At 37.2% G+C, this 18,996-nt stretch overlaps 1 protein-coding gene and 1 pseudogene across 1 annotated transcript in view; both read left to right on the forward strand.

The window, feature by feature from the left end:
* The window catches only part of PTPN4 (protein tyrosine phosphatase non-receptor type 4), a 363,873-nt gene that overhangs the window by 323,139 nt on the left and 21,738 nt on the right, over positions 1-18,996 (forward strand). Inside the window, 3 exon segments of the mRNA XM_077151764.1 lie at positions 5,132-5,215; positions 5,307-5,363; positions 11,655-11,811. Coding sequence (XP_077007879.1) covers positions 5,132-5,215; positions 5,307-5,363; positions 11,655-11,811 — 298 coding nt within the window.
* On the forward strand, positions 11,884-17,791 carry LOC143676763 (keratin, type II cytoskeletal 7 pseudogene; annotated as a pseudogene).

The raw sequence follows: 18,996 nt of genomic DNA on the forward strand, positions 1-18,996 counted from the left end.
ATCAGTAATTCACAGTATCATCACTTAGTTGCATATTCATCATTTCTTAGAACATTTGCATTAATTCAGAAAAAGAAATAAAATGAACACAGGAAAGAAAAAAAAAAGATTATACCTACCATACCCCTTACCCCTCGCTTTCATTGATCACTAGCATTTCAAACTAAATTTATTTTAGCATTTGTTCCCCCTATTATTTATTTTTGTTCCATATGTTCTACTCCTTTGTTGACAAGGTAGATAAAAGGACCATCAGACACAAAGTTTTCACAATCACACAGTCACATTGTGACAGCTGTATCATTCAGTCATCCTCAAGAAACATGGCTACTGGAACACAGCTCTACATTTTCAGGCAGTTGCCTCCAGCCTCTCCATTACATCTTGAATAACAAGATGGTATCTACTTGATGCATAAGAATAACCTCCAGGATAACCTCTCAACTCTGTTTGGAATCTCTTAGCCATAGACACTTTGTCTCATTTCCCTCTTCCCCCTTTTGGTCGAGAAGGTTTTCTCAATCCCTTGATGCTAAGTCTCAGCTCATTCTAGGGTTTTTCTCAATCCCTTGATGCTGAGTCTCAGCTCAAGGAATGAATGTAACTACAGAGGCAAAAGATGTATACAGAGAAAACTATAAGAAATTGTTCAAAGAAATCACAGAAGACCTAAATAAATGGAAGAGCATACCATGTTCATGGATTGGAAGACTAAATATAGTTAAGATGTCAATTCTAACTAAATTAATTTACAGATTCAATGCAATACCAATTAAAATCCCAAAAACTTACTTTTTAGAAATAGAAAAACCAATAACCAAATTTATGTGGAAGGGCAGGGTGCCCCGAATACCTGAAAATGTCCTAAGAAAGACAAATGAAGTCAGAGGCCTCACACTACCTGACTTTAAGGCGTATTATGAAGCTACAGTGGTCAAAACAGCATGGTACTGGCATAAAGATAGATATACTGACCAATGTAATCAAATACCTTGTTCACATATAGACCCTCTCGTCTATGGACAATTGATCTTTGATAAGGCAGTCAAGCCAACTTACCTGGGACAGAACAGTCTCTTCAATAAATGGTGCCTAGAGAACTGGAAATCTACATGCAAAATAATGAAAGACGATCCATTATCTCACACCCTGCACAAAAATTAATTCACAATGGATCAAAGACCTAAGCATTAGATCTAAGACCATAAAACTGTTGGAAGAAAATGTAGGGAAATATCTTATAAATCTTACAATAGGAGGCAGTTTCCTAGACCTTATACCCAAAGCACGAGCATTAAATAAATAAATAAATAAACGGGAACTCAAAATTAAACACTTGTGCATCAAGGAACTTCGTCAAGAAAGTAAAAAGACAGCCAACAGAATGGGAGACAATATTTGGAAATGATATATCAGATAAAGGTCTAGTATCCAGAATATATAAAGAGATTGTTCAATTCAACAACAAAAAGACAGACAACCCAATTACAAAATGGGCAAAAGACTTGAACAGACACTTCTCAGAAAAGAAAATACAGGTGGCCAAAAGGTGCATGAAAAGATGCCCAACTTCCTTGGCTATTAGGGAAATGCAAATCAAAACCACAATGAGATATCATCTCACACCCACCAGAATGGCCATTATCAATAAAACAGAAAACGACAAGTGCTAGAGAGGATGTGGAGAAAAAGGGACATTTATCCATTGTTGGTGGGAATGTCAAATGGTACAACCGCTGTGGAAGGCAGTTTGGTGCTTCCTGAAAAAGCAAAATATAGAATTGCCATATGACCCAGCAATACCATTGCTAGGTATCTACTCAGAGGACAAGAGGGCAAGGACAGAAATGGACATTTACACACCAATGTTTATAGCAGCATCATTTACAATTACAAAGAGATGGAAATAGTCAAAATGTCCATCAACAGACAAGTGGCTAAACAAACTGTGGTATATACATATGATGGAATATTATGCAGCCGTAAGACAGAATAAAGTTATGAGGTATGTAACAACGTGGATGGACCTCAAGAACATTATGCTGAGTCAGATACAAGCCAAAAACAAAAGGACAAATACTGTATGGTCTCACTGATATGGACTGACATTAGTGAATAAACTGGGAGAATTCCATTGGTAACAGAGACTTCAGGAGATAGAAATAGGGTAAAATATTGGGTGATTGGAGCTGAGGGGATACAGATTGTGCAACAGGACTAATTGTAAAAGCTCAGAAATGGATAGCACAATACGACGCAACTATAATACAATTATGTTAAAACACTGAATGAAGATGAATGTGAGAATGATAGAGGGAGGAGGGCTGGGGCCACAAATGAAGTCAGAAGGAAAGATAGACGGTAGAGACTGAGATGGTATAATCTAAGAATGCCTAGAGTGTATAGTGATGGTAACTTAATGTATAAATTAAAAAATGTTTTTGCATGAGAAAGAACAAAGGAATGTCATTACTGCAGAGTGTTGAAAATAGATAGCAATTACTATTTTAAAATTTAAACTTATGTGTGAAACTAAAGCAAAAAATGTTTATTTGGTACAAAATTTATATTTTGACTAGTGCATTTCCTAATATAACTTATGTGGACAGTTTAATTGAGCACCATAAGCACATGGAACCTTGAGTAGGACATGAGATTTTGTTGGTTTATCCAGAGTGATGCCCCAATAAATCCCAGAATGATTTGAATAGTGAATAAAAAAGTATTTGCAAAGTCCCTGTATTAGTTTGGATTCTTCAGATAGACAGAATCAACAGGGAACACTCACAAATATAAAATTTATAAAAGTATCTCACATGACCATGGCAACTCAGAGTCCAAAATCCACAGGTGAGGCTGTGAAGCTGACAATTCTGATGGAGGGTCTGGACAAACTCCACAGGAGAGGCTCGCCAGCTAAAGCAGGAAGAGAGCCTGTCTCTTCTGAATCCTCCTTAAAAGGCTTCCAGTGATTAGATTGAGCATCACTCATTGCAGAAGACACTCCCATTGGCTGATTACAAATGGAAACAGCTGTGAATGCAGCCGACATGATCCTGATCTAATTCTATGAAATGTCCTCATTGCAACAGACAGGCTAGCACTTGCCCAACCAGACAAACAGGTACACCACTTGGCCAAGTTGACACATGAACCTGACCATGACAGTCCCCTTGGGGGGAATGATGAGAAAGGGGGGAATTCAACTTCCCCAAGTTGAATTCTTGATATTTTCACAAGCAGTGGAGACAACCAAAACAATAGGCTGATCCCCCAGTCGGGGGTTGTTCATACGAAACTTAAGGCTACTTAAAATTAGGCCTAAGAGTCACCCTCAAGAGAACCTCTTTTGTTGCTCAGATGTGGCCTCTCTCTCCAGCCAACACAGCAAGCAAACTCACTGCCCTCCCCCTGTCTGTGTGGGACATGACTCGCAGGGGTATGGACCTTCCTAGCAATGTGGGACAGAAATCCTGGAATGAGCTGAGACCCAGCATCAAGGGATTGAGAAAACCTTCTCGAGCGAAAGGCAGACGAGTGAAATGAGACGAAGTAAAGTGTCAGTGACTGAGAGATTCCATACAGAGTCAAGAGGTTATCCTGGAGGTTATTCTTATGCATTAAATAGATATCACCTTGTTAGTCAAGATGTAAAGGAGAGGCTGGAGGGAACTGCCTGAAAATGTAGAGCTGTGTTCCAGTAACCATGTTTCTTGAAGATGATTGTATAATGATATAACTTTCACAGTGTGACTGTGTGACTATGAAAACCTTGTGTCTGATTTTCCTTTTATCTACCTTATCAACAGTCAAGTACAACAAATGGAATAAAAATAAATAATAGGGGGAACAAATGTTAAAATAAATTTAAATTAAAATGCTAGTGATCAGTGAAAGGGAGGTGTAAGGGGTATGGTATGTTTGAATTTTTTTCTGTTTTCTTTTTATTTCTTTTTCTGAACTGATGCAGATGTTCTAAGAAATGATCATGATGATGACTGTGCAACTATGTGATGATATTATGAATTACTGATTATGCATGTAGAACATAATGATCATAATAAAAAAAGAGAGAGAATGGTACTAGGGGAAATAAAGGGAGGAAATGTAGACAATTATTACCAGGAATTTAAGAGAAAAGGTAAGGAGAGAAATGGGGCGATAGCTGGATGGGAAAGTGGGATCTAAATAGAGTTCTCTTTTTTTAATCCCCTGATGAATGGGAAAATTTGATAATGCAGGAGAATAAGGAATTACTTTAGCAATATCCTTGAGCATGGAAGAGGCAGTCGGGATTCTAGCAAGTAGGTAGACAATTTGGAAACAGTTTAAGTTCTATAATTAGAAGTAATTATAGGGCTTTCACAGAATGAATGTAGTTGTAACTAATTCAGCTGTGAAGGATAAGGGACGACTTTTCAGAAGAGATCATCTGACCTTCATCTTGGAGGATGAGTAAGAATTCATGAGATACCTCCCCTCAAAGAGCATGCATAAACCATGCTAAACAAAAGAAGACAGTCACAAAAGACCATATGTTCTAATTATATGAAATATCCAGAACAGTCTAATCCAAAAAAACAGAAAGTAGATCAGTTGTTGGCTAGAACCAGGTGAATAGAGGGGAATAGGAAGTGACTGCTAATGGGTACAGGGTTTCTTTTCCGGGTGATGAAAGTGTCTAAAATCATGGCTGTACAATTCTGTAACTATAGTAAAAACTATTGAATTGTACACTTTAATTGAGTGAATTGATTGCATCTAAATAATGTAAAAAAAAATAACACCAGCAAAAGGAGAAACATGATTCGTGTAACACTTGTTAGCACTTGCTGTGTGCTAAGCTTTGAGCCAGGTTAAAGGGCTGTAGCAATTAATAAAGTCAGACATGGCTTTCCTGGAATTTATATTCTAATATGCAGTGGTAAGAAGGCATGAGAGAATATATCTAATTGGGGTAACTGCAAATTGTTCTTCAAAGGAATTTACTTTCTGAGCTAGTCTTTTGATTTGAATTGATTCCTTACATAACATCAGTAATATCAAAATACAAAAAAGCATCTTCGTGCACATCTGAAGGAAAGATTACAAGTGAAGAAAATCTCAAATGATTTCTCTTTGTCTTTTTAAGCCTAATGGTGGTATTCCACATGATAATCTTGTTCTAATCAGGATGAAACCTGATGAAAATGGAAGGTTTGGATTCAATGTAAAGGTAATACGTAATTTATATTATACTCAATTTTTATGTTAAGATATTCTCATTTGGTAATATTTGGCAATACTCAACTTACTCTATTTTTAAGGGAGGATATGATCAGAAGATGCCTGTGATTGTGTCCCGAGTAGCACCTGGAACACCTGTGAGTTATCTAAATCTTGCAAGTAAATCCTAGTTTCAAGAATATGTGCTAGTTTTTATCATTAGATTTATTTAAACAAAGTAAGATATTTAATCATTTCTTTTCTATTAATTTATCAATTATCAAATGTTGATGGCAGAATCTGTTCGACTGCTGGGAAGTTAGTTTTAACTTTTTCGCTGTCTATAGGAGTTTTTATATTTCATGTTTGTACAAAGAAGCAATGTATGACTTACAGTGCCTCTAAAGTTTGAACAGATTCTGTCAAAATAATCCCCTTAACTAAATGTAAACAAAGATATGTTTGAGTCTTTTGTTTGCTTGCTTGCTTTTTTTACTTAGAATAGTTTATCTACATTGCTTTTGCCTGCTTATTGTTTAAAAAATTACTTTAAATGGAAATGATGCCAGTGAGTTTTTTTCCCTACAAGAATGATTTTTAAACCTATTGAGGACATTTTAAACAGATATAAAGAAAACATAATGAACCCCCATGTACCCAGTATTCAGCTTAAACAATTAGAACTTTCTGCTCATCTTAAGGACAATTCTTCATTAGTTGTGGGTGTATGCTATCTTTGTTGCTCTTTATATGTAGATTTCAAATTTCCATTTATGTTGTTAACTACTATTAACAACATAATAGTTTATGTTGTTAGTTTAGTTTAGTTTCCCTTTTCTTATGTAGTCTTCGAGACTTTTAAATCAGAACACTTTATCACTTAAGTCTGTCTGTCTTACGGAAGGTATAAACCAACAGCACAAGAAAAGAAGCCAAAAATGCTTTTTTGGTGCTTTGCAGTTGTTGATCAAGGCTGTCAGGATATGTGATTTGGGATCTGGTTTTTAAAGACTTTTTTGGTTGCCAATGACAGAGTACTCATGAATAATCGTGGCTTAAGCATAAATAAATTTATCATATAGCTGTAACCTTGTCTTATAAAACCCAAGGAGGGTAAGAATCAGATGGCATTATGCTTACTGTATAATGCCATATTGATATATGACATAATAGAAAACAGTGTTGTTGTAATCTATTTATAAATACTATGAAGAGATGATTGTGTTTCATGTACTCAGAAATGGTTGTTAAAATTCTCCCAGCTGGTTCAGCTTTTGCAGATAGCCCATGTTTGAGCATTGCTTATCAGCACAGAATATTTTTAATGTGGATATCTAATTCTAAATTCTGTTCCAGTGGAAACAATTGACAAGTCCTTACAGTAATACATGTTGAAAAGAAAAATGTAACCATGGAATATGGAGATAACATGTTCATTTTCCATGGGTTATGATGGAATTAATGGGCTGTTAAAATGCCCATTTATCACTGTACTTCTAAAACAAATTTTTAAATATTCCAGCAGTTTGCTGGAGGAAAGAACTTTACCTAAAATTCTTTTAATGAGTGGTGTAGCAGTAATTTCAAATTTAAGACTCTAAGAGTCATAAACAATGGTCATATGCCTTGTCCATAATATCTAGAAATGGAAGCAATTTATTATGAGCTTCTACAGTTTTAAGTTTTAGAATGAGCATGTTCAATTTAAAGTATGAATAACCCCCCAAATTTCTAATTTATGTTTTGCTGTGGTCAAACTTTTGGTGTGTATTCATCACCAGTCAGTTATTTGTGAGGTTATTTTTTCTCTATGAATATTGTTTCATATTTGTATGGGAAAAATTTTAGCTAAATATTTCATTGTCCTTGGTCTGCAAAAGAAGCACAATTCTGTTGCTTTATTTTGTTTACAGTCATTGAATCATTACTTTTGCATTAAAAAAAGAAACACCAAGACTGCAGTGCAGCTAGAACTCTAAAAGGAACTTTAAAAGTCATCAGGACTTTCTATTTTGATTTCTCTTTTCATGTGATTGTTGCATTGTGCTTTTTTAGTGCAAACCGGTTTCTATACTACATCTACCTTATTTCTCAAGCCACTCCAAATAAACAGTCTAAATAAAAGCTGTGTATTTATACAGCTGTATATTTATAGGACTTGAAACCAAGTAGAAACCAAGTCTCTACTAAATCGAAATTCTTTAGCTACCACTGTTCTGTTCCTCAGTCAGTGTGGTAGGAGAGAACTGTTTAAAACACCTAGATTTATAACTTTCCAGAAACCTACGACCTTCAGATGTGTCTCTGGACCAGATAAGCACTGAAATGCAGAGGGAGTAGCATCTCCAGAACATCAACTAATTCCATCCCCCTATCCCATATTATTGACAGCCCCTCCTAACATGAAAAAGTTATAATGGGCATTCCCCAAATACCCCTAAAGAGTGGGAGAAAAATCAAAGGTGATGGTAGAGTTACACAGAGAAGGTAAGGTTTAACAAACATGTATGATTCCTGAATCATTATATTGATAATACTTTGTCTCCAGTATCTTAGAGCAGCTAGAAGTAAAACCCTAAAATTGTGGAATTGTAATCCATACCAAACTCTGAAATCTGTTCTACAACTAATCATTGTGATGTGCTTTGAAATGTATTGCTTTTTTGTATATATCTTATTTTTCACAAAAAAGGAAGAAAAATTTCTTCTAGCCTCCAGTGTTTTGGAGTAGCTAGAAGGAAAAATCTGAAACAGTGGAATGGTAACCCATAACAAACTCTGAAATCTGTCCTGTAACTACTTTTTTTTTTTCTTTTTGCATGGGCTGGCACCGGGAATCGAACCCGAGTCTCCAGTATGGCAGGCTAGAACTCTGCCTACTGAACCACCATGGCCTACCCCCTGTAACTACTTTTTGAAGTGCTCTTTGAAAATCATTACTTTTTCTCTCTTTTCTTTGTATATATGTTATATTTAGCAATAAAAAGAATTTTTTAATAAAAACACTCCCAGATTTAATATCGCCACCCAGAGTGACAGTCTCTCAGTCCAAATTACAAACTCCTGAAAAGGAAATCCTTGATAGACTCAACTTGGATCAGATTCCCCCTTTGGAACAAATTAATTGTGGTTAGGAGTCCAGGACAGAGATATGACATATAAAATGAGTGCTGGGGAACTACCATGTATATGAAGGATGGGAATATAAATGGTGGGGAGATAATCCACAATCTATTAAAATATTTAATGTTCTTTTTTTTCTCATAAATTATATTTTTAATGGGGCTTCATTATTTAGTCTGAGGTATTGTGACTTACCTAAACATATAATATCATGCATCATGTCTTAGCTAGCAATACTACACAAAATTATCATAATTAGAACACTGAATAAATGCCTAAAAATCAAAAAACTCAAGAAAAACAATATGGAAATATTGTTTAGAGATACGGAGAAAATACCAAAAGATGTAGCTAAGTGTTGAAAGAAGTTGCTGCTACAGAGATAGAGATGGTAGGAGGAACACTGGGAATGGTTTCTTGTCTCAGTGGTTGTATAAATCTAATCAACTGTTTAAACTATGTAAAGTATAACTGATAAAAACGAAAATTTAAACGAAAACTTAAAAAAAAATTTATATTATTTGACCTGATAATTTCACTTTTAGGAATTTCCTCTAATGAAGAATTGGACTAGGGAACAATGGGTACTTATCCCAAGATGTTCCCCATAGTGTTAATTGTAAGAGCAAAAATTGAAAGCAATCAAAATGTCAATCATTAGAATTGGTTAAATAAATTATGTTTTTGCTTTGTCACTACTGAAATGATAATATAACTGTATTCATATGGAAATACATATATACTATAGTATTTTGGAAAGATGCTGATTATAATTCCATGTATATGGAATATGTTTGATCTAATTTTTTTTTAATGTTAGTAAGGTGCATAGAAACATATGTTAGCAATGTACAGTATTTCATCTGAGTAGTAGAATTACTGGTTTCTTCTATGTTTACTTTCTTCTGTATTCCTTTTCTCAGCTGTCTGAATCATGACAATGAGCATGCATTGCTGTTACGATTAGAAAAGATAATAAATTTTTCTCTGTTTGTATGCCAGTTGTGATAGTCAGGTAATGACACAAAAGAAATTTTCTTTTTCTGAACAGTAAAGGTAGTTTTCAATTAAGTCAAGTTGGTTCAGGAAACATTCGTAGACAGGTTTGTTTTCAAACAGAATTCTTTGACTCTAATGTTTTTTTTAAGGCATACAAATTGTTGATAATTTTTTTCCTTTCTGCCGATTAGAACTGGGTTTTGTTTGAATATAGGTTTTGTTTGAATTTTTAACAAATTAAAAGAATAGGAATTTGTCATTTTATATTATTTTATTAATTTAGAAGCCTACCACAGTCTTCAAGTTGGAAACCACATTTTGAATGTTAGAGGAAAATTAAAGAAAACAGGCTTTCAAATATTTTAGTACCATTTTTATGTTGAACACCTTCTAAAATGGATAAAGTAATTCTCAAATGAAGTCACATTTTCCTTCCTATCTTATAACTTAGAGCCAATTGCTGTTGTTCCATCAAAATTTGTTTTGTTTGTTTGCTTCGTTTTGTTTTGTTTAGGAAGTACAGGGTCTTCAAAATTTGTTTTATTATACAGTTTAACTAGACTTTCCAGATCAGAATGAATGCATATTAAAAAATATATAGCATACCTGACAAAAGGCTGGTTTAGTTTGAGAGTTCGTGTCAGTGATGATGGGTAAAAAATATATATATATGTGATTGCTATAACATAATGGTTAGTATAATACCTCATTAGTCTAAATATCTGCTGGAAGTAAAAAGATTACATGCACCCTTAAGTAAAGATACCAGTGGCTTTATGCAAGTTATAATAAGAAAGAGTCATAACTATCCTTTCCCTACCCATAGATCTTCTCTTTTCTGTCCCACAAAGTAAGATGAGAGGATAGCTCTTCCAGCTACCACCCATTACACTGCTCCCAGTATTACTCCCACTTCACCACTTCTCAGATATCTGAGAAGTAGTTTACAAAAACTTGGGATCCGGTTGGTGCACAAAAATGGTAGTGTACAGAGAGACTGTATGAATGCCATCTGCCTTACTAAAGAAATAGAGAAAGGAATGACAACTGGGAAGAATGATTATATATAACCTTAAATTTGAATTTTCCAGATTTTAAAGCTTTGAGTTAGATCATCTAATTTCATCACCACAAATGCTCAATGAAATAATCAGGACAATATCTGCTCCATTTTCAGAATTTCACAGGTATAAGATCACACAGTTTGTAAGCAGCAGAGAAAAAAACTTGGCTTTGTAGTTCAGTGCTTTTTCTAGTAATGACAGTACCTTGTTAGATTTTATTTGACTCTGGATTTATCATTAATTTGAATACTGTGCTTTCATTGCTTCATACCTTTGCCATAGAAGGTTTCCTTTTTTGTAAGGTCCAACCTTCTGGCCTTCAATTTGACTGTCATGTATTCTCTTCACTGTGTTCCCAGAACATGTTGCTCATGTTGGAAGTTAAGATCAGCTTCCAACAGTTTATCCTTTGCACTTTCAATGTTGTGAAATATCTCGACAAGTTCCTTTAATGAGAAGTTTTTGCTAGTATCACTTCTGCTAGGACATCATCATCCTTTCATCACAACCACTTTCCTCATTTATGTCCATAAGTTCACCCTCATTAAATTCTTCACTAAATTTCTTCTATAACTCCATTTACATTCTATTTGAATTCCGCTTCCAGCATTGTCAGTTTTCTTTGCTGCAGTTTCACCTTTTTGGCCAATTCCTTTCTTAGATAAACCCTTTTTACATGAGTTTATCACTGGGAGGCAGAGAGGGCAGCACGACTACAGGCTTTGCTGTCTGTGTTTGAACTCAGTAACAGGTGTGCTGTGATATATCAACAGATTTTGAAAGAAATGTTGTGGTTGGTCATGATCATGATGTGTGTCTATTATTTGTGTAGTGATTTGTGGACTGAAGAGCTAACAGTGAAATTTGTACCTTGTGCAATTCACAGTTAAGATATAGTAACTGGAATTTGAACCATGTTGTTGGGAGACTAGTGTTATTTAACTAAATGGTAGTCACTGAAATTTGGACATTGTAAGGTGAGGACTGCCTGTATGTGTGCAACTTGAGATCAGTCTTATCTGTGTCCCTAATAGCTACGCACATAATAGGTCTTCAGGAAAGAAGTTGTTGAATGAAGAATAAAAAATTAGTGTCCTCTTGAGAGAAGTAGATTTCTACTTTTTTTAAAAAATAAATGAATGACTATATAGATGAATTTCTATGTCATTTTAGTTCTCCTATAGAATCAATAAAAATAAATTCCTGTGCTTTGCTTCAGAAAGCCACATGCAAAGTTGAAACCTTACTTGCATTACATTGCAGGCTGATCTCTGTGTCCCTCGACTGAATGAAGGGGACCAAGTTGTACTGATCAATGGTCGTGACATTGCAGAACATACCCATGATCAGGTTGTCATGTTTATTAAAGCGAGCTGTGAGAGACATTCTGGGGAACTCGTGCTCCTAGTTCGACCTAATGGTAAGTACTTTTAGAAGGCACTGGATAGCTTTAGTAATTCATTCATATTCATTATGGGACACAACAGCCAACATGGGCTTTTTAAAATATAAGTCGTATCATGTCAGTCTCCTGCATAAAACACAGTGGCTTGCATTCACACCTGGAGTAAATCCAAATTCTTGGCCTGTGTTTACTCTCCTCTAGCTACATTGGCTTCCTTGCTGTTTTTCAAATATTCTAAACTGTTATACTTTACAGTCTTTTACTTCCTGTTCCCTCGGCTTAGAACACTCTTCCTCTTGATTTTTGTATGACTTAAGCCCTCACTTTATTCAGTTCTCTGTTCAGATGTCATCTTCAAAAAGACCTTTCCTGTCACTATAGCTTAATTGGCCTCCTTCATCCCCCAGTTGTTCTAGTCATGGTGGTGGACGCTCAGTAAATAATAAACTCTGTTCAACTTTTAGTAAAAAAAAAGTAGTTTAAACATTTTTTGTAACTCCAGTCTGTGTTTTCAGTAGCTAATGTCCGCATGCCTAATTATGTCATCTGATCTGGGCAGCTGGCTTGTTCATTTATAATCACAGAATCCCAGGTTTGAAAAGACTAAATACCACAGGGTTTTGTTCCTTTGCTGATGCTTGAGTCTCTACAACAACCTCAAGAACCTCCTACCTCTGTGGGGCACTCAGTGGCACCAGAAGCGGTTCATTCCACCTTTGCATCGCTTAAACTAAAACTCCATCTTCTTTCAATCCCATAGTTCCTAATTCTTTCATTTTGTGTTATTCAGGAAAAGGTTTAATCCTCCAGTTTTTTTACAATAGCTACCTAAAGCCTCCCTTTTCTCCATCTTAACAGTCCCAGATCCTTCAGCCTGTGTTCACGTGGCATGGTTTCAGGTTCTCCCAACACTCTTACTCTTGTTAGAGGTAAATTCCTGTATCACAACAATTGCCATATTCTTCTAGTTTTGCTCTCAACACTTTACTGATAACCATGGTTTTAGCCATAAGAGCAATTACTGGTTAATGCCATGCTGAATGTATACCATAATCAGACTCAACCTATCCCCCACCATCCACACCCTACAGAATTTTGCAAGAAAGTTCCTTTTTTTATTTTAAAAAATAATAATAACCTTTTTGCTTCGAGGGTGCAACAAGAATTTCTTTCTTAATCTTCTCTACTTTGGGTTTTCTCCATTCATAATTTAGAATTGACTTTATAAGAAGATTAAAAGGACTTCAACAGAACCCTCTATTTTGACTTTTCAAGAAACTTGTTTTTAGACTTGGCACTTAGATGATTCGTAAGTAGGCCTTTTCTGTCACTTTAATAAAGCAATTTAAATGTTATATCAAGAATACTTTTTTCTCAATTTTATTTGTTCTGTGTTTTCTTGATAATAGATCCTGAAGAATTTACACATACTAATAGTTAATAATTATTAAATGCTTTCCATGTGTCTAGACCACTTTATATATTCTTATTTAATCTTCACAACTATGCAATGAGATAAATTAATTATTCCCATTTTAGAGATGAAGAAACTTATATACCAAGATATTCAGTTACCTGTTCAGAGATTCATGACCTGTACAGAGCTAGGACAAAGTTCCATTAGATGACAAAGGCATGGCCTTTTTCTGTTCCAAATTGCCTCATTTGTATTTTAAATTAGGAGAAGTACACACCTGTGGCCTTCTTACAAAATATCTTTGTAATACTGTTTTATAGTAAAAATCCAGACAGGTACTATATTCGTTCGTTGGGTCTGGGGGTGAGGGGGACTATCATGTCCATTTTTATTTTAAGAGACATAATGAAAATTTTAAATTATGGTTGCCAAAGAGATCAGAAAAAATAAAGATTTCTTTTTCTGATCTTTTCTCCTTTAATTCTTCTTCTTAAACAAAATGTGGTCAGCCTTTTTGTCTGTCCATTCTTCATTTTGAAAATTAATTCTCAAAAGTGCATATATTTTGGGAAGGGTAACAACATTATGAATGTAATCAACATCCCTAAATTATATTTTTGAAAGTGGGTAAAAGAAGAAATGTTAGCTTATATATATATATATATATATATATATATATATATATATATGTATAATATATATTTATTACCAGGTAAAAATGTTAAAACTCCGTAGAACTAGAGAGTTCACACTCTTCCTCCCCCCAGAGCTAGATTCACCTGGATCCAGCCACCATATGCATCCACTTAAGCTCCCAGATCTTCAATTCGCAGTCCACCTCCTTCCCTGGGAGTAGCATGCAGGTGCGCCTGAGTTCAGGGCACCCTATGGGCTTTGGCAGCAGTAGCCTTTTCGGCCTGGGTGCCTTGTGGCTGCACATGATACCACACTCAGCCTATAGGGCCCTGTTGGGCGCCAGCATCCATGAGACCACAATCAATCAGAGCCTTCTGACCCTACTGCAGGTGGACAGCGACCCTTCCATTCAGCAGTTATACCAGGAGGAGCTCAAGCAGGTCAAGACCCTCAATGGCAAGTTCGCTTCCTTCTTCAACAAGGTATGGTTCCTTAAACAGCAGAGCAAGCTGCTGGAGACCAAGTGGGCACTACTGCAGGAGCAGAAGTCAGCCAAGAGCAGCTGCCTCTTGCATCTATCTGTGGCCCAGATCTCTGGCCTATGGTGGCAGGTGTACACACTGCAGGCAGACAGGGGTCACCTAGAGGTGGAGCTATGGACCATGCAGAAGTGGTGGACAATTTCAAGAATAAGTTTGAAGATGAAATCAACCATTGTGCAGCTGCCAAGAATGAATTTGTGATGCTGAAAAAGGTTGTGGACACTGCCTACATGAACAAGGTGGAGCTGGGGGCCAAGGTAAACGCCCTGGCCAATGAGAATCAATTCCTTAAGACTATGAGATGGAGTTGACGGAGCTGCAGGCCCAGATCTCAGACACTTCCATGGTACTCTCCATGGACAACAGCCACTCCCTAGACCTGGATGGCATCATTGCCAAGATCAAGGCCTAGTATAAGGAAATCACTAGCTGCAGCCAGGCCAAGGCTGAGGCCTGGAACCAGACCAAGTTTGACACCCTCCAGGCTCAGGCAGAGAAGCATGGGGATAACTTCCTGAACATCCAGGATGAGATTGCCAAGATGAGCTAGATCATCGAGAGGAAGCAGCCTGAGATTGATAACATTAAGAACCATTATGCCAAGTTGGAGGCCACCATTGCTGAGGCCGAAGAGCATGGGAAGCTGGCCCTGGACATTGAGCTCACCACCTACCACAAACTGCTGGAGGGTGAGGAGAATCAGTTGGCCGAATACAAAGTGATGGATTGGGAGCCGTGAACATCACAGCGGTGAATTCCTTTGGTGGTGCTTGCAGTGGGCTGTTCTTCAGGGGAACCATGGGCAGCAATGCTTTGGAACTTCTCCAGCAGTGGGGGCCCTAGGGCCTTCAGGGCCTATTCTGTCAAAATCACATCTGCTAACCCCAGGAGCAGACGCAGTTGAGCCCCCAGGTGTGGGGAGATCCCTATCCTCCTTCTTCCCCCAGCCACAGGAAAATGCCCATCCCTGGTCCCAGGGCTACAAACAGTCTGAAAATTGATGACACTATAGCCTCCAATAAAGCGGCCTCTTTCTGAGGCCTGGGTGGGAAAAAACCATAGAACTGTACAACACATAAGATGAATCCTAATGTAAATTATGGACTATGGTTAATAGTATAATTATAACATCTCAACAGTTATAACAAAGGTATCACACTAGTGCGATGTGATAATATTAGGGAAGACTAAAGGAATTAGAATATAGGCACTAACTTCATACTGTGTACATGATTTTTCTATAAACCTATAACTGCTCTAATTAAAAAAAGGAGGGGAAGAATGGCATATACGTATCCTGAGCAAAAACTAGAACCCTTAGACAAGAGCAAGAGGGGCCCAAAAACTGCAGTCCATACTTGAGGGGTCTTACTCCAGCTCTCTTCTTGCTGTGCACATCCTCGTGGAGTCAGGAGTTTATAGGACCAAGGGGGCATGCTAATCTATTACCTATGACCCCGTCCCATTCCAATCCATTTCTTGCAACCTTCAGTTCTCTGTCCAAATAGTTCTGGACCTGCATGGACCTTTTGCCCAGGTCCATTCTCCCAAGAATGATCCTGATATATGTACAGCTTGGCACAAGGAGTCTCTAAGCAACAATTTACAGAGTGGTATATTCACCGCTTACGCATGAGCTGGGAGGTTGTTCAAGTTTGCTAGCTGCAGGAATGTGACATACCAGAAATGGAACGGCTTTTCAAAAGGGGAATTTATTTTGTTAGTTCTTCAGAAGAAAGGCAGCTAACTTTCATCTGAGGTTCTTTCTTACATGGGAAGTCTCAAGGTAATCTCTGCTGGCCTTCTCTCCAGGCCTCTGGGTTCTAACAGCTTTCCCCGGGGTAATTCCTTTCTGCATCTCCAAAGGCCTGCCCTGAGCTGCGAGTGCTGGGATGAGGTATGCTGAGCTGCTTTGGCTGTGCTACATTGAGCTCTCTCATTTAAGCACCAGCCAATTAAGTCAAATGTCATTCCTTGCAGCAGACACACCTCCTAGCTGACTGCAGATGTAATCAGCAACAAATGAGGTTCACGTACCATTGGCTCATGTCCGCAGCAACAGAACTAGGTACCTTCATCTGGCCAAGTTAATAACTGAATCTAACTACCACAGAGGTTCATGCATATGCTTAAAGGCCACCATGTTAAATAATAAAGCTAAGGTAGGAAAAGAAGGAAGATGGACTATAGACCAAAGCCCAGAGTCTGGCTGTCCTTACACCATCATGGCCATAAATTCTGGCTTAGAATTCTCAATTAAAATCTGGCGTCCCAGAATGTTTTCAAGACATATTTGCCAAGGAAAGAGTATAGAACAAATTTTGTTTCATTCTCTGTTCAATTTATTTGTTCAACTTATTTGTAAGTTTCAATTTATTTGTGACTTTTTATATTTATACTTGGTATATAGGTCTCTGTTTCTACCCATGCCATAGGTCCCACAAATGTTGAGTCTATTCTTTGTTGGTTTGTCCAGGTTAGTGTAATACCCCAATACATCGCATAGTTATTTGGGCAGCGAGTAAAGAAGTATATGCAAAGTCCCCTTGGGGAACTGGGGAGAAAGGAGGAAATATTCAACGCCCCCATTTGGAGAATTTCTGATATTCGCACAAACAGTGGAGACAACTGTATCAATAAGCCGAACCTTTCTTGGGGTTCGCCCATATGAAACTTACTCTTGCAAAGGTAGGCTAAGTCTACTTAAAATTACGCCTAAGAGTCACTCCCCAAAGAATCTCTTTTGTTGCTCAAATGTGGCCTCTCTCTCTAAGCCCACACAGCAAGTGAACTCACAGCCCTCCTCCCCTGCACACACACCTACATGGGACATGACTCCCAGGGGTGTAAATCTCCCTGGCAACGTGGGACAGAAATCCCAGGATGAGCCAGGACCTGGCATCAAGGAGTTGAGAAAGCCTTCTTGACCAAAAGGGGAAAGAAAGAAATGAGACAAAATAAAGTTTCAGTGGATGAGAGATTTCAAATAGAATTCAGTTGTTATCATGGAGGTTATCCTTACGCATTATACAGATACCCCATTTTAGTTTGTGGAATTTTGGAGTGACTAGAGGGAAGTACCTGAAACTGTTGAGCTGTGTTCTAGCACATTAATTCTTGAAGATGATTGATTGACGATATGGCTTTTAGAGTGTGACTGTAATTATAAAAACCTTGTGACAGATGCTCCTTTTATCTAGGGTATGGACAGATGAGTTTAAAAATATGGATAAAAAAATAAATGATGGGGGGACAAAGGTTAAAATAAATTGGGTAGAATAGGGCATGAGATTTTGTAGGTTTGTCCAGAGTGATGCCCCGATAAATCCCAGAGTGATTTGAACAGTGAATAAAAAAGTATTTGCAAGGTCCCCTTGGGGGAACGGCAAGAAAGGGGGAAAATTCATCTTCTCCATTTGGAGCGCTGATATTCTCACAAACAGTAGGGACCAACCAAATCAATAGGCCAAGCCCTCAGTCTTGGGGTTTGTTCATATGAAACTTACCCCCACAAAGGATAGATTAAACCTATGTAAAATTAGGCCCAAGTGTCACCCCAGAGAACCTCTTTTGTTACTCAGATGTGGCCTCTCTCTCTAAGCCAACACAGCAAGTGAACTCACTGCCCTCCCCTCCTATGTAGGATATGACACAGAGGTGTAAACCTCCCTGGCAACATGGGACAGAAATCCTAGAATGAGCTGTGACTCAGCATCAAGGGATTCAGAAAACCACCACGACTGAAAGGGGAAAGAGAGAAATGAGACAAAATAAAGTGTCAGTGGCTGAGAGATTTCAAATAGAGTCAACAGGTTATCCTGGAGGTTATTCTTACTCGTTATATAGATAACCCCTTTTTAGTTTAAGGTCTACTAGACTAGAGGGAAGTGCCTGAAACTGTAGAGCTGTGTTCCAGTAGCCATGTTTCTTGAAGATGATTGTATAATGATATAGCTTTTGTAATGTGCTTGTGTGATTGTGAAAACCATGTGTCTGATGCTCCTTTTTGTCTGTTTGTTTTGTTTGTTTTTTTTTAATTTTTTATTAATTAAAAAAAATTACAAGAAACAAACATTCCCAACACATACACTCAGCAATTCACAATATCATCACATACTTGCATATTCATCATCATGATCATATCCCAGAACATTAGCATCAATTCAGAAAAAGAAATAAAAAAACAACAGAAAAATATAACAAACAAAAAAAAAATTTTTACAGGCCATACCCCTTATTGATCCCTTTCATTGATCACTAGCATTTCAAACTAAATCTATTTTAACATTTGTTCCCCCTATTATTTATTTTTATTCCATATGTTCCTCTCATCTGTTGACAAGGTAGATAAAAGGAGCATCAGACACAAGGTTTTCACAATCACACAGCCACATTGTGAAAGCTATATCATTATATAATCATCATCAAGAAACATGGCTACTGGAACACAGCTCTACATTTTCAGGCAGTTCCCTCCAGCCTCTCCATTACATCTTGGATAACAAGGTGATATCTACTTAATGCAAAAGAATAACCTCCAGGATAACCTCTCAGCTCTGTTTGGAATCTCTCAGCCATTGACACTTTGTCTCATTTCACTCTTCC

This window comes from Tamandua tetradactyla, chromosome 3 (assembly GCF_023851605.1).
Source record: "Tamandua tetradactyla isolate mTamTet1 chromosome 3, mTamTet1.pri, whole genome shotgun sequence".
Classification (NCBI taxonomy): domain Eukaryota; kingdom Metazoa; phylum Chordata; class Mammalia; order Pilosa; family Myrmecophagidae; genus Tamandua; species Tamandua tetradactyla.